Consider the following 14,173-nt stretch of genomic DNA (forward strand, 5'->3'; position numbering starts at 1 on the left):
GTCTCATTCAAATGAGCGGAATACGCGCTTCAAATTTTTACTTTTCCCCCTTATTCACCTAGATTCGTTGATCTGGACGTTTGAAAATTCCATGCAATCTGTGGTTAGACAGTACAACGGTCATGAAATTAAAAGCATGTATTAAGATTTATTATGGCTAGGCCTTAGGTTTTTTTCTAGATTATCATTCTGTGCATCTGTACTTTCTATCCAGACAAAATTTATATTTATTTATGCCATAATTAGACGTCTTTCAGATATCTTATATAGTATGGGAAATTGTTGTTAGACGTTAGCTTGCATAGGTGTGCATTAAATAAACGTTTCTCGTGTGCTTGAGATTTTTGCTTCCCCCCCCCCCTTGAATAATCGAAACTATTCGGCTTCTTTTAATTTCCCGCCTAAATTAACGTACATTTCTTTAAGACGTCCTTAAAGATTCTTCCTGTAAGTGTGCATGTATTCACATAATTAAACGTTTATCCTGTGTGAAACATTTAGATGTTTCCTTTTCCTTGCATAATTAAAGCTACTGAGTTGCTTAATTATCCAAAATTAACAATCAGAATTCTTCCTGTCAGCCTTTAGCGTGCGTAGATCTGCGTCAACTGGAAGTCTGTTATCGTGAGTAAATTGTTTAATTTCCTTCATTTAGTAAAACCATTTTGATGTATGATTAATTTAATTACTGCCAGAATTAAATTTATTCCTGTCATCTATTCTTAAGGGCAGATTCCTCCTGTTAGCCATTAGCGTGCAAAGATGTGTTTCTAATGAATGCTATTGAAAATTGTACTGTAAAGCATTTTTGTTCCTTGAACAATTAGGAATATTTAGCAGCAAATTTAATTTTCTGCCAAAATTAACTTTCTTTCAGATATCAAGTCTTAAGTAAGGATTCTTTCTGTCTCCTGTGTAGTTGAGCATCAAATGACTTCATTCTGACATTTATTTTCTTTTTCTGTTGCATAGTTGAAACTATTTAGGGCCATTCCTCCGTCACATGTGGGACAAAAATACGCTTAAATTTCATTAACATTTCATCATATCTCTTAATATTTTAATGAAACTGGGGTAAGCAATTATTTTAATCTTTAAATTTGATACAAAGATACTTCTGAAACAATTTTGTTATTTAAATTAAAATTTATTTACATGCGTCACGTGCAGAACATCTAAAGTCAACCTCTGGTAACTTGCTTGTGGATAATCTAATATTTTTGCTCTATTAATACAGCAATGACGAAACAAATTGCAGATTATGAAAGCTATGGTTCCAATGTAAAGGAAACATATCTCATAAGTTTAGAAATAATTATTTAAACCATTGAAGAAAAAAAATGTCTATGCCTATTCCATTGAAAATGGTCATTTTGTCCCGCACGTGACGGTTTCTGTATTTCATAAAAAAGAAATAATTTTAGAGAAAGTTTTGGCTAAAGAAGTCACACATGCATTTGTGATGTCTTAAGCAACAAAATTTTGTTCATTATCCTTTTTAATTATTATTTTTTATGAAATATATGAAGCATCACATGCGGGAAAAAATTAACTCTGTAAAGCTTCTTCCTGTTAAGTCCCCTTCCCTTCAACTATCATATCTTTTCTTCTTGTTGAATATTCTCCCCATTAGCCTTCCCGGGTGTGCCAAAAATAAACATTTATTAATTTTCATATTCTTGGTGTCAGAAATCAGTATGCTGTTTAATTTACTGTCAAAATTCATGAATTTTAGGTATTATTCTTATCCAGCATTATAGATGTGTAACAAATGGGTGTTTATCATGAGTAAAATACTTATTTCCTAATCCTTACATAATTAAACTATTTAGCTGTTTAATTCATTACTTAAAATTATATGCCAGATTTTTAATCTCTACTGAACTTTAACTTTGTCTAGCAACACATGAAAGATTTTTGTAGTTGCTAAGAGCTAAATTATTTAAGCATGAAACACTATTCTATTAAATTAGTAGGGCACCTGGTACATTTGTCAATAGAACCTGAAGTATAAGTTCACCTTTCAGTGAGCAGTCATTGTTACAGCAATGATTGAAATCTTTGAGATTGTGGGTTTTTCACTGGTCAGTCATCAGTTCCAAGTTCATCTGATGCACAAAATTCCTGCGGACATGTGTATATAAAAATGCTTTATTTCAGTGTGCCCAAAGTTTAATGTTCTATTTGTATTATGAATACATTTTTCGCTTATTGTTTATTTTTCAGAAGGGTTCCTCCATGTTAGTTTACCAAGATGTCAATTGTTTGATCCTGAATAGTGAGAAGTTGGATGATTTCATGGAAACGTAAAGCACAACACCAGTTGAATTTAGACTTTGCATGACAGTTACTTTATTAAAGTCTGCTGCAAAGTCTTAATTTTGCTGGTAATAATGCTTTAACTGGACCTTTCAATGAACAAGAACAACCATTAGAATCTTTGAAATGGTGGGTCTATGCTTTGCAGTCAGAAATCAGTATTAAGTTCATCTGATGCAAACTTCCTGTGGGATAAGTATAAAAAATAATTATTTCAATGTGGCCTAAAGTTGAATGTTCAATTTGTATTGTGAATTATGAATACATTTTTGTTTATTAATGTATCTGTTTTTCAGAAGGGTTCCATAGTTTACCAAGATGTCAATTGTTTGATCCTGAATAATGAGAAGATGGATGAGGTTATAGAAACTTAAAGCACACTAGTTGAATTTAGAACTTGCACAACAGTTATTTTATTAAAGTCTGCTGCGAATTACTAATTTTGCTGGCAATAATGCTTTAAAACCGACTTGTTAAAATTCAAGTGCATTCAACATCAGTCATATAGTGTAGTCTAAATATATGATTCTTGTGTCTGATGTATTAAAAAGCATTTACAGAATTAATATAAAGGGATGTTGTCACTTAATTTATGACTAAAACCCTCTTTATAAATGCTAACATTTTTTAGGCTAATTTTCCTCGAGATAAAAAGTTTGGTTTGAATATTTTTACTTGGTCACAGATATATTTTATTTCTGGTACAATTATTTTGCTTAGAATTGTAACACAGCCGGCTTAAAAAAAATTTGTGTATTATTCTATTTTAAAACAAATTCTTGCTGTTATCATACCAAGAATGAATATGCTTTTCTAAGTTATTCCTGTAGTTAGCTCTACTCTAGTTTTTCCTGCTGCATAAGTTTCATAAATGTCAAAAGAAAAGCATTTACAAAACTTCTTTGGCATGCTGGCATTAAAACTTGGAGATCACTATCTGTAATTTTATGGTGGAAGAAATTAGGGGTATGAGGAAAGTAGAAATTAAGCAAAGTATTCTATTGAGTGAAGAAAATGAGCATTAAATCAACATTGCATTTTAAGTAAAAGGTATCAGGAAAACTTAAGTGTATAATAGTAGTGGTATATATGCTTTTTCAAAGCTACAGTTAAAAGAGAAAATGATTGTCTTTCTTTGGGTCAAATATATTTTTCTTGTACTTTAATTTATTGTTTTCTACAAAAGCACTATATTAGTAGTTAATGGTAAAAATAATATAGTAGTTTGGTAACAAGTTTAGCATGATAGTCATTAGGCATGTATTTTCCGTGGGGATTTTAAAAAGATCATCCTTTCAAATTAACAGAGGAGTAATTTTAAGCTATATTCATGTTTCAATGTCAAGAACATTTGAGCAAGAGCATTAAAAATATTCGCACCATGTTGAATAAGTGCTGAGAAGCACGTGGAGACATTCCTCAATTTATCATACCATCCCATTTTTAAGAATGTTTTATTCTGGATTTGGTTATATGCTGTAATTGTGTTTTTCAGTGTTAGCATTTAAACAACACACATTACAATTATAAGAGGGTAATTTTGCTTCTAAATTAAAATAAAACCACAGCATTATATTTTGCATATGCTTCACACTTAGCAGGTTTTATTTCATAATACAATCAATGTAATTGACGTTCGATTTTAACAAATTTACTGTAGTACATTCGTCCCTGGTATAACATGGTACTTGCACAACACGGTTTCGATATTACACAGTACGAAACTTCAATTTAATACTTCATGGTTTTGATATAACACGAAAGTTATCTTTAATAAAGAAAACATTTCTTTTTTGTTTAATACATTCTGTTAATGTTTGATAACTCTAACGAGGTTTTACTTTGTTTTTCATGAAACTTGGTTTCGATATAACACGATAGACATGCTTTGATTTACATTATTTCTAAGTCTCGTTTAACACGGTTTCGGTACAACACGATACATATTGACATGATTTTTACTATGTACATGATTAATTAGTGTAAAAAAATATGTTAATAAGTTTAAAAAAGTCTCGTATAACACGATTTCGATACTACACGGAACGAATACGAGAGACGCCTGTATATTTATAAGAAAATTATTCAGCTTTATATATTAAATAGTTTTATTAAGAATTGTTATTTAACTTTATGTTTCACATAGAGTTTTATTAAGAGTTTGTCAAATTTTAATCTATTCAGAATTCTATCATGTATCATATGAAACACATTACTTGGAAAATTCTTTTCTATTTTAAACAAGTGTTATCGTTTACGATAGTTTTTTTTTTTAATTACTAAAAAGTCATAGTTTTGATTTCTTTTTTTTTTTTTTTAATGAAGGCTATTTTGAGTGTACAAGCACCTAACAGGCTCGTCATTTCAAAAAAAAAAAAAAAAAACCAAGGGAACGATGCGGAAAATACTCAGTTTCTATTGCAGGAGAAAATCAAGAGTAGGGAATTTTTAAACGGGCAGGGGGGGGGAGTGCACCCCTAGTCACGTTAATTTAATGTCTGTTACTCATGGAGTAGGAGAGGATAAGAATTGTTTTAGTTTGTCAGTTTGAACATACATTTGCCCTTTGTATACTTACATGCACATATTATATAAATTGGGCTAAGTAAATAACTTAATGAAGTAGTGACTTGCTCCTTGCCTTTTCGCTGCAATAAATTAATAAATAATAGTTTAACGTAACAAATCGGTGGGTAGCCTTAAGTCCAGGTAGGTTTGCGTTTTCTTTGAAGTGGAAGGGGGGAAAAATTCTAACATATTCTCTATTAGGGGGCAGCACAATCGGAAATATTTTTCTGCGGTCCTTCATTTCGAAATTTGACATGGAGGGAGGGGGGTGTGCACTCAATGGGAATTGACTCGGGGAAAACAACGAAAAACACGCCCGCTATCCACTTAACTAATAAAAAGCATTATTTTTCCAAAGCAAGGGGGACTTTCGACCTTCCTCCCTTTCGTCCACATGGAGGGGGGGGTGGCAAGTGGGGGCTCAAGCCCCACCTTGGAAATTAGAACTTCCTTGCTTTTAGTACTTTTTTTCTAGCAAGAAAGTAAAAACATTTCTCCAGCCATTAATGAATAAATTATTAAAAATGTCAAATTTTAATAACTCTAAACTGTACTGAAATCGGTTTCTATGCGGAAAGTGTCTTACTAAACCATAGAAAAAATATCTGACCCCCTCCCCCCTTAAAATTTTGCTTATGCGCGCCCATGCCCCGAACCCCCTAAATGACGATGGACTTACTTGTGGCTCATTAGCAATCTTCGTGTTTTCATAAGTACTCAAGGATTAGTGAGAATTGCTTGAGACTCAATGAAGGTGCTCCCCCCCCCCTCCCAAAGCCCAATATCTAAGGTTGTGCTTCTGTTTTTGGGCGTCCACTGATGTCCTGTGAATTTCTTCATTTGCAAGGAAGTACTGCTTGGGCTATTTACTCACGTTCTTAATAAGTCATACATATCATTTTATTACCAATCTCTGAACTCTCAATATTTATTGCCACAGTATCCAACTATTTATTGCTGCTTTTTCCAAAGCTTATGCATAACGGCATGGGGTTAAAAGCGATATACAGTTTATTTTGACACAAAAGTTAATATTGTTTCTCTTGAAAGTTGCGTATGCTGTATCTATGTTACAAAAAAAGAATAGAGAGAAAATATTAAAATTTTTAATGAACCATTTCTAATGAAAAATGTTACAACTATTATTTTGCAGAAAAAGGTTGCAAAATTACTGCATCTAGGGGTTCCCCCCTCCGCTTAAGAGCAAGGATGCACCCCCTCCAAAATAAGACCCCATAACAGGGAAAATACCAACTCGAAATACTTTCGCCCCATAACAATTTCGATGGTGCAGCGCGCCATGACCTCCCCAAGGTGGGTACCCCTCTGCATCTATGTGTTTCGTAGTTGTCCCCTCCTCCAATGGTGAGCAGCACCCAGGATACCCCTTAAAATTTCTATGGTACGGTTCGTGCCACGATCCCCTTGAGTGGGCACTGAATGGGGTCAATTAATATGTATCAAAATTAAGGTAGTTAGTACAACGAGAGGACTTCCGTAGCTCTGTGGTAGAAGCTTCGTCTTCCAAGCTGAAGATCGTGGGTTCGAATCCCGCCTGTGCCTTGAGTGTTATTTCCTTTTCTAGTGTTGTAAATCTTTCCTGTGTGTGTCCGGAGCCAAGGCGCTTGGAACGCAGTCCTCTATCTATGCGAAGCTGTCTAGCTTCTAAATAAATAGATAAATAAAGTGCAACGGTGGGACTTCAGAGCAGACAGCATGATTGAAATTTTTAGGGAGAGGAGGGTTTGCTAAAAGTTGTCTTTGTCGTTTTTAGGGTATCTCATTTTGGGGATGCATTTGAGGGGAGGGGACGTCATTGTTCTTGAGGGGGAAGAGGAGCATCTCTCATTTAGGAAAGATTTTTTTTTGGTGCAAATGAAATTTTATAAAAAATGCGAAAAAACTGTAACGTTATTTAGTTTGTTTTATTATAATTCAAAATATATAACTTTAGAATACAGAACGAACCAGTTTATTTTTTTTAAACTAATTTGCATTTAATGATGTTTACCATTCTTGAAAATACCAATACATGAAAAAAAGTACACTTAAAATCGGAAAGAACATACTCCTTCAGGAAGTGTTTCCAAAAAGGAGAAATAAACTGCAACTGTATTGCTTATGGTATCGCACTTTTTTTTGGCATCATGTTCGTCATGTTGATAAGAATTCGCCTTGAAATAGATGAAGTTGCCAATACGGTAACCATGGACCCAGGATCGTTCCTGCATTGACCGACGTGTAAACTTTTCCCGACGGATGATACACCTCTCATATTAATAGTTCTAAAAAAGCAGTTGTTTTAGTTCCAAATAAGTATTAAATCCATTGCTTGGTAGAAAATTTGAAGAAAAAAATTAAACCATTTTAATATCTATTCTACGTTAGGATAAATATGGAAGATCCCGGGTTAAAATTGGAAAAGGTTTGCAATCCGAATTATTTCAAAATGTATATATTTTCGTTGTTTGATGAAAAATTACGTAATGTAAAAACTATTTTAAAAATTATGTAAAATTACGTGTAATATTTGAAACCTTTAGGCCTATTTCTTTTTCCAATCTATATTTTATGAAAATATAATTTAATTATGATGGTTATAAAACGGCAATAAAAGTTAATGTTCTTTTTATTGAATTTCAACATGTTATATTGGTTCTTGCGGGAAGATTTCGATAATTGGGAATCTGGCGATCCTTCTTCATTGGCGTCAATTTTTGGCTCCATTGCCTGCGCGAGAGATATTTTTCGTTGCAAATCTAAACAAAGAGGTGGGAAACATCTATTCTCATAGGGTTACTATAAATCAGCAGGGTTACCAAAATAAAAAGGCTTACGCCAAAAATAAGACGACCGCGCCAGATTCCCAATTATCGAAATATCCCCGTTCTTGCTGTTTATTATTTATAATTATGGATACACTTCATTATGCATTATAACTCATATTTGCATTTCTAAATATTTAATAGGAGACTCGTAGTTTGGCCTTATTACGAGAAAAGATTGACAAAAGCTGTTCACTTGGTAATGCAATGTGCTCCATTCTTACATCTTTTGACGAGCACTTAATGAAACTCGAACAGACTATTTTACCAGTGTATTTGGAAACTGGGAATTTACAACGTCGTCAAGAAAGTATCCTTTGATGTGATATAATGACAATAATATATAGCTTTTTGAAGAACTCATGCAAATTATTTGTTAGTATCATGTGTTTATATATTTGATGAACTCTGTTCTGTTCAAAAAAATTCTTTTGTATCTTAGTCCTGTTTGGACTGTTATGGTTTTATTCTCTGTATCATTCTTGCATTTGGATATTTTGTGTAGCATTAAGAAAAACTATTAAGATAAAATTACGAGCGAAGAATATGGAATTGCAGTTTGCCCTTTGTGTGTGTGTGTGTGTTGAATAAAATGCATGAACAGCTTTCAAAAAGTCGAGTTTCTCAAGTTCTGTTGCAAAGTTGCCAATTATCCCGATTCATTCTGGAGAATTTTTATGCCTCCTCCCAAACTTTCTAATGATGTAAATAAATACAGTAGTTGCCACTTAATGGGATCCCCAGACCCAGATAATGTAGACCATGGGTTCCCAACCTGTAAGGAGCGACCCCCGCAAAGCTTTTCTCCCTACGTTTAAAAATACATCATCTTAAAAAATTAAAATACATGGGGGGGAGAAAGCATCATTTTAGTGTAGCATCAATACTTGAATGCAATGGCGAATCCAGGAAAAGGACTATGGGGCTACAGCATACTCTCAGTCCTCTCATCGCAGAGTATCTGATCTCAGAACATCCTCTAAGATTATCTTAAGCTTTGGTTTAGGGACTATGATCTTTAAAATTTTCTGCGAAAGAGTCCCGAAGTCACTCCCTCTAACATTATCCAAAATCTTCTAAAATTTTGCTTTTGGAACTTCAATTTCAAATAATTTCTGTGAGAGATTCTCTAAACCCCAACCCTTATCCTGAAAGGTGTCCTGGAGCTGCTTTTTTAAGACTTAATTTTGGAAATATTCTGGCAAAGAGCCCCAAACCCCTTCTTGTCCTCAAACTTCATCAAAAATTGCCAAGAATGGATTTTGAGGATTCTAATTTCCAAAAAAACTCCAGGGCAGTGCCTGCTGTCCCCCTTCACATTATCAAAGATCCTATAAAATTTCGTTTTTTGGGCTTGAATTTCAAAAAAAATTCTGGGTGAGGGCAGTGGCGGATCATGTGATTGTGAGGCCCCAGGCGCAGCATGATCCTGAGGCCCTCACAACAAAAACGATCGAGTCTTACTAATATTAACAATGCTGGAAATCATAACTTTTTTTATTTTTTGAATAAACGAACAAGCTTGGGGGGAGGGACAGTTACATTCTTATTTAAAAGAGAAAAAACGACATTTCTGACTCCCCCCCCCCAAAAAAAAAACACATTACAGTGAAAAATTTTGCCTCCTATCGTAATTTAGTCACCACAGGGGGAGAAGAGATCCTCCGAGCCCCGCTTTCTGGCATTTACAGGGTCAGAGTTGGTGATTTCAAAAATTTTAGGATAGAATTTCATTAAAATTTTAGGACAACAGATATCAAGTTTTTTTTTAAAACTTAAACGTAATGTATAAGCTTGATTTTCGCAGTGGATGATAAAACGTTTCGAATTCAATCTTGAAATTTAGTCCAGTCATTATAGTAAGTTCACCTAGGAATTCGAGATACCCAGCTGTAAGTCTGTAAATACTTGTATATTGGCACCCTAAAAGTTGTCTTAAAACCTACATATGGTAGGGTGTACGCAACTATTAAATTTCAAGGTCAAAGGTCAAAAAATCGGGGTTTTTTTTTTTTGTAAATATCTCATTTCCTATGGGTTTTTTGCTATTTGTATTTATTATCAATATTGTAGAATACAAAATTCTCTACAAATTTTGTTCAAAAAAAATTGTTTATACGGTGAACCGTTTTCGAGATAGAGGGCGAAGAGCGCGCGGACACAGGATCACTTCAGGTCAACTGGTGCCTCCGGTCAAAAACGCGCCATATATAGTTGATGAACTATCGATAAATCAATTATTAAAAATATTTGTCAATTTTTATTCACTATTATATTATATTTTATCATTTTTTTCCTAACCTATCCACTTTTTATTCAGTATTAATTTACTTAACAACACTTACCTGCCCATGTAATTGCAGAATTGTTAATGAAAATATAGGAATTATATTTGAATTTTAACCTAATTAATATTAATAACTTCTCACATGATAAAAAAAAAAACAAATAAACTATGAGTTAATCTTTTTATTCAAAAATACCATTCAATGCATTTATTTTTATTAAAAGTTAAAAAATGGAATAAAGAGTACAAAAACTACAATTTATAATTTTAATCATCTTCTTCCTCTTCATCGTAGTCTTCCGGCTGCTGGTAAATTTCAAACTGGTCTTCATTATTGTCTTCGACGACATTTGTCTCAAGTTCTTCCATGATTTTCGGGGTCAAAGGTTCCATCTTCGTTAAATTCTCTGATATGGTAGAGCATTGAGACAAGCTTGTCCATTACATTGGCCACAAGCTAAAGAGCATTGCAAGCCCGCTTTCTTGCATCCGCATCGCGAAACACAACCACTCTTGCAATAGCAGAAAATTGTATTTAGCAAATCTTCTGGAGCAGGTGGTAAAATTGTCATGATAGGCTCCAGAAAAAGGTTTCGCATTGCCCAACCCCATACCTGGGGTTCCAAATCATGCCCTAACCAAGTTTGAACTTGATAATATACACGTTTGAAATGTTGATGAGCAGCTGCACTTGTTGGTGGAATATTTGAAAGCTGCACAGGTTTATTAAGATTTGTAAACTTGACGTAATGCATATAACGAAGATGATCGAGACTTTTCACAGATTTCGGAGCATTATAGACTGCCAATAAAGTTTGAGTTCCACTCTCTAATAATCTCTGGGCCGAACAATTTTCAAACTCAAATGCTGCAGCTAGTTCATCCAAATTTGTCAGTTTCTCAAAAACTTTTTTAAATGATTTTTTTCCCTTTTTAAAAAGCGCAGAAGTTGTGTCACAGCCACATAATGCGTGTAGAAATAAAATGTGTTTTGGAATGAGGATAATTATCAAAACTTTTAGTAGAGTATATCTCCGTTTTTACATTCCCTTTCCCAACTTTTTTAAAGAAAAATTCTTGTTCGTAAGACAGACCCAATTAAAATGACAAGTAAATTAATATCTTGACCTATTATAACTGCAGATTTTTCAGACTTTGATTCTACAATTGCAGTTTCAACAATAAGAACATCCGCATCATCTCTGACTTGTTTAGTAGTAATATTTGCAGCTTGTAATTTTTCAATTAACATATTAATGAGCATATCTTTGTTATTTCGATTTGATAAGAGTTTTTCTTGAGTAACTGGTACAATCATTGTTTCATCGAAACAGACAAATATTTATAATCATTGATTTATCGACAGTTCATCAACTATATATGGCGCGTTTTCGACCGGAGACACCAGTTGACCTGAAGTGATCCTGTGTCCGCGCGCTCTCTGCCCTCCATCTCGAAAACGGTTCACCGTATAAACAATTTTTTAAACAAAATTTGTAGAGAATTTTTTATTCTACAATATTGATAATAAATACAAATAGCAAAAAACCCATAGGAATGAGATATTTACAAAAAAAAAACGATTTTTATCACCTTTGACCTTGAAATTTAATAGTTGCATACACCCTACCATATGTAGGTTTTAAGACAAATTTTAGGGTGTCAATATACAAGTATTTACAGACTTACAGCTGGGTATCTCGAATTCCGAGATTCTTACCTAATTTAAGCTTAAATGACTGGACTAATTACAATACAAGGCATTCAATCTTTTATTCTTTAACACAGTGATCAGTATGAAATGAAGTAAAAATAAATGTACATATTTCCAATTGCGTCTGTCAACTCGCTTTGTTGTTGTTGAAAAAATGTCCTTAAGAAGGAGGGATTTAAAGTAGAGTGCAAGGTGCAAGTCCAAAATTTATTGCATTTTTCTTTTTATCAGATAATCTGATACTTTTTGGTATCTCAGAATCATCAAAAATACCCCTGTAAATTCCAGATAAATCATTTAAAGACACAAATGAATAATTGTTTTTTATGGCACAACTAAAACTATAAGAAAACCTCCGCTTACGAAATTTTATCTTGTAGTGAATTTGAAACAAAAGCTTTGGATTGCTTCATTATAACCAATATGTTTTCAGTAAAAGATAAAGAACATGGAATTAAAAATACAGCTTGATTTTTCAAGCTACTTGTCAACCTCTTTGTCTCGTCGCATCAGCAAGAGACAATACCTGTGAAAATAAAATGCTTTAAATTCATCCCTGTCTGCATGGCACCATGTGCTAATTTTGCATCTATTTCTCTCTGTCTTTTCAACTACAGGGAAGAGAATTTCGTTTCCCCATGGCATTTAAATATAACAAACTGTTATTCACATTTTAAAAACAAAAAGTTAGTGACTAAATTTAAAAATTATATGTGCAAGAAATAATCCAACTTCACTGAACAGAAACGCATATAAAAGCAAACTGAGTCTTTGTATTGGAAGAACAAGCTAATGCTCAGACTACAACGCACAATAAGCATTATAAAATTAAATATTACTTCCCACCTGGGGACAAACCATTTAACTTTTGTTCTAAATAAGCTTTTTGAACCAAGTGCTTACATTTGGGTTCTTATTTTGTTGTATAGCTTTTTTGTAGAAGAGTAATGATTGCAAGATTTAGAAAGTATAGATAAAACAGTTTTATATTGAGCATTTGTTTTTGTTAACTGCCCCCCCCCCCCCTTCTCTAGAAAAAAAAAGTAGCAGCAGCATAGGTTTTTCTCTTTCTTAAAAAAAAAATCTTAAGGTCTACGAAGTTGATTTTGTCTTAAAATACAGGCATATCAGCATGAAAAGTTTCATTTTTCTGCACAAGTAGGGAACATAGTGTGAACATTATAGAAATTTTAAGAATTTTAGAACAAGTCCGAACCTTGGGCATTTAGCAAAATCCCAGCTTTCCTCAGTTTACCAATGCAAGTATAATTTAGTTGTGCAATCAGAAAAAAGTCCAAGGAGGGCGATGCACTTAGCAAAAAGAAGAGAGAGAAAACTTGTGATCTGATAAGGAAAGGGGGGTCCGGGGAAAATTTTTGAAACTTGAAGGTTTAAAAACGTCATATTACACTTCCTTTGCTGATGTTTATGGACAAAAAGGTGAAGTTGTCTCAGCGGAAAGTGGTAGAAATTGAAACCTTAAAAACGCGATTATAGGCCCTTTTATTAACGTTAGGGTAAAGGATGGAGCCCAGGGAGTGCCCCCAATATTTAAAAAAAAAAAAATCGAAATCAATTCTCTGCCCCTCCCCCCTTCTCAATTTCGAAATTGAACTTTTAAAGAAAAATTTGGAGACAAAATTTACATGATAAACAGTTTTACGGGATATAGGTGCTGGGGCTCTTCCATGAAATTTTTTTCTCAAAATTATGGTCCTAAAGACTTCAATAACATTTTATATTCAGGGGCTATACCATTTAAATTTTTTCTAAGTGTAGTTTAAAAAACTTAATTTTTTTATGATATTAAAGAAATTCTGTTCAGGGACCTTTGCTCGAGTAGTTTCTGAAATTCAAAGAGTTCATCGGCTTTCGGAGTCCTGGGCAGTGGCGTAGCTAGACCCGACTTTCGGGGGGGGTTACTTCTTATATATATATATATATATATATATATATATATATAAAACATATATATATATATATATATATATAACATATATATATATATAACATATATATATATATAACATATATATATATATATATATATATATGTATAATCGCTTGGAATTTTTTCCTTTTCTTCTTTTTTTTTCTTTCTCTTCTCTCTTCTTTTTCTCTTTTTTTTTTGAGACTAACTTTTCGGGGGGGGTTTTGTCCCCAAAACCCCCCCCCCTTAGCTACGCCCCTGGTCCTGGGTGGTAGGTAATCCTAAGGCGTACGCTAAGAAGTGGGGTGATGAGGAGAAAAGTATAATGAGTTCGCAACTATGAACGAATCCAAGTGAAATTCTTACTCTCATAATTTTACTTTTCCTGAAATTAATTATATACTTATGAAATTCGTAATTTAATTTCCTTTAATATTTGAAAATTCTGATTCTTCAGAAGTTTTCAAGCAAATCTTAAAGCCTATGTTTTTTTTATAATCATTACCATCATTTTTTTTAAGCAGTAAAAC

At 33.3% G+C, this 14,173-nt stretch overlaps 1 protein-coding gene across 1 annotated transcript in view; it reads left to right on the forward strand.

Annotated features, from left to right (window-relative positions):
• The first annotated feature begins 7,154 nt into the window (after positions 1-7,154).
• Positions 7,155-14,173, forward strand: part of LOC129234500 (exocyst complex component 7-like) — a 64,223-nt gene continuing 57,204 nt past the window's right edge. Inside the window, exons 1-2 of the mRNA XM_054868500.1 lie at positions 7,155-7,312; positions 7,857-8,022. Coding sequence (XP_054724475.1) covers positions 7,283-7,312; positions 7,857-8,022 — 196 coding nt within the window. The 5' untranslated portion in view covers positions 7,155-7,282. The remainder of the gene's footprint in view (positions 7,313-7,856; positions 8,023-14,173) is intronic.

This window comes from Uloborus diversus, chromosome 1 (assembly GCF_026930045.1).
Source record: "Uloborus diversus isolate 005 chromosome 1, Udiv.v.3.1, whole genome shotgun sequence".
NCBI classification, from domain to species: Eukaryota; Metazoa; Arthropoda; class Arachnida; order Araneae; family Uloboridae; genus Uloborus; species Uloborus diversus.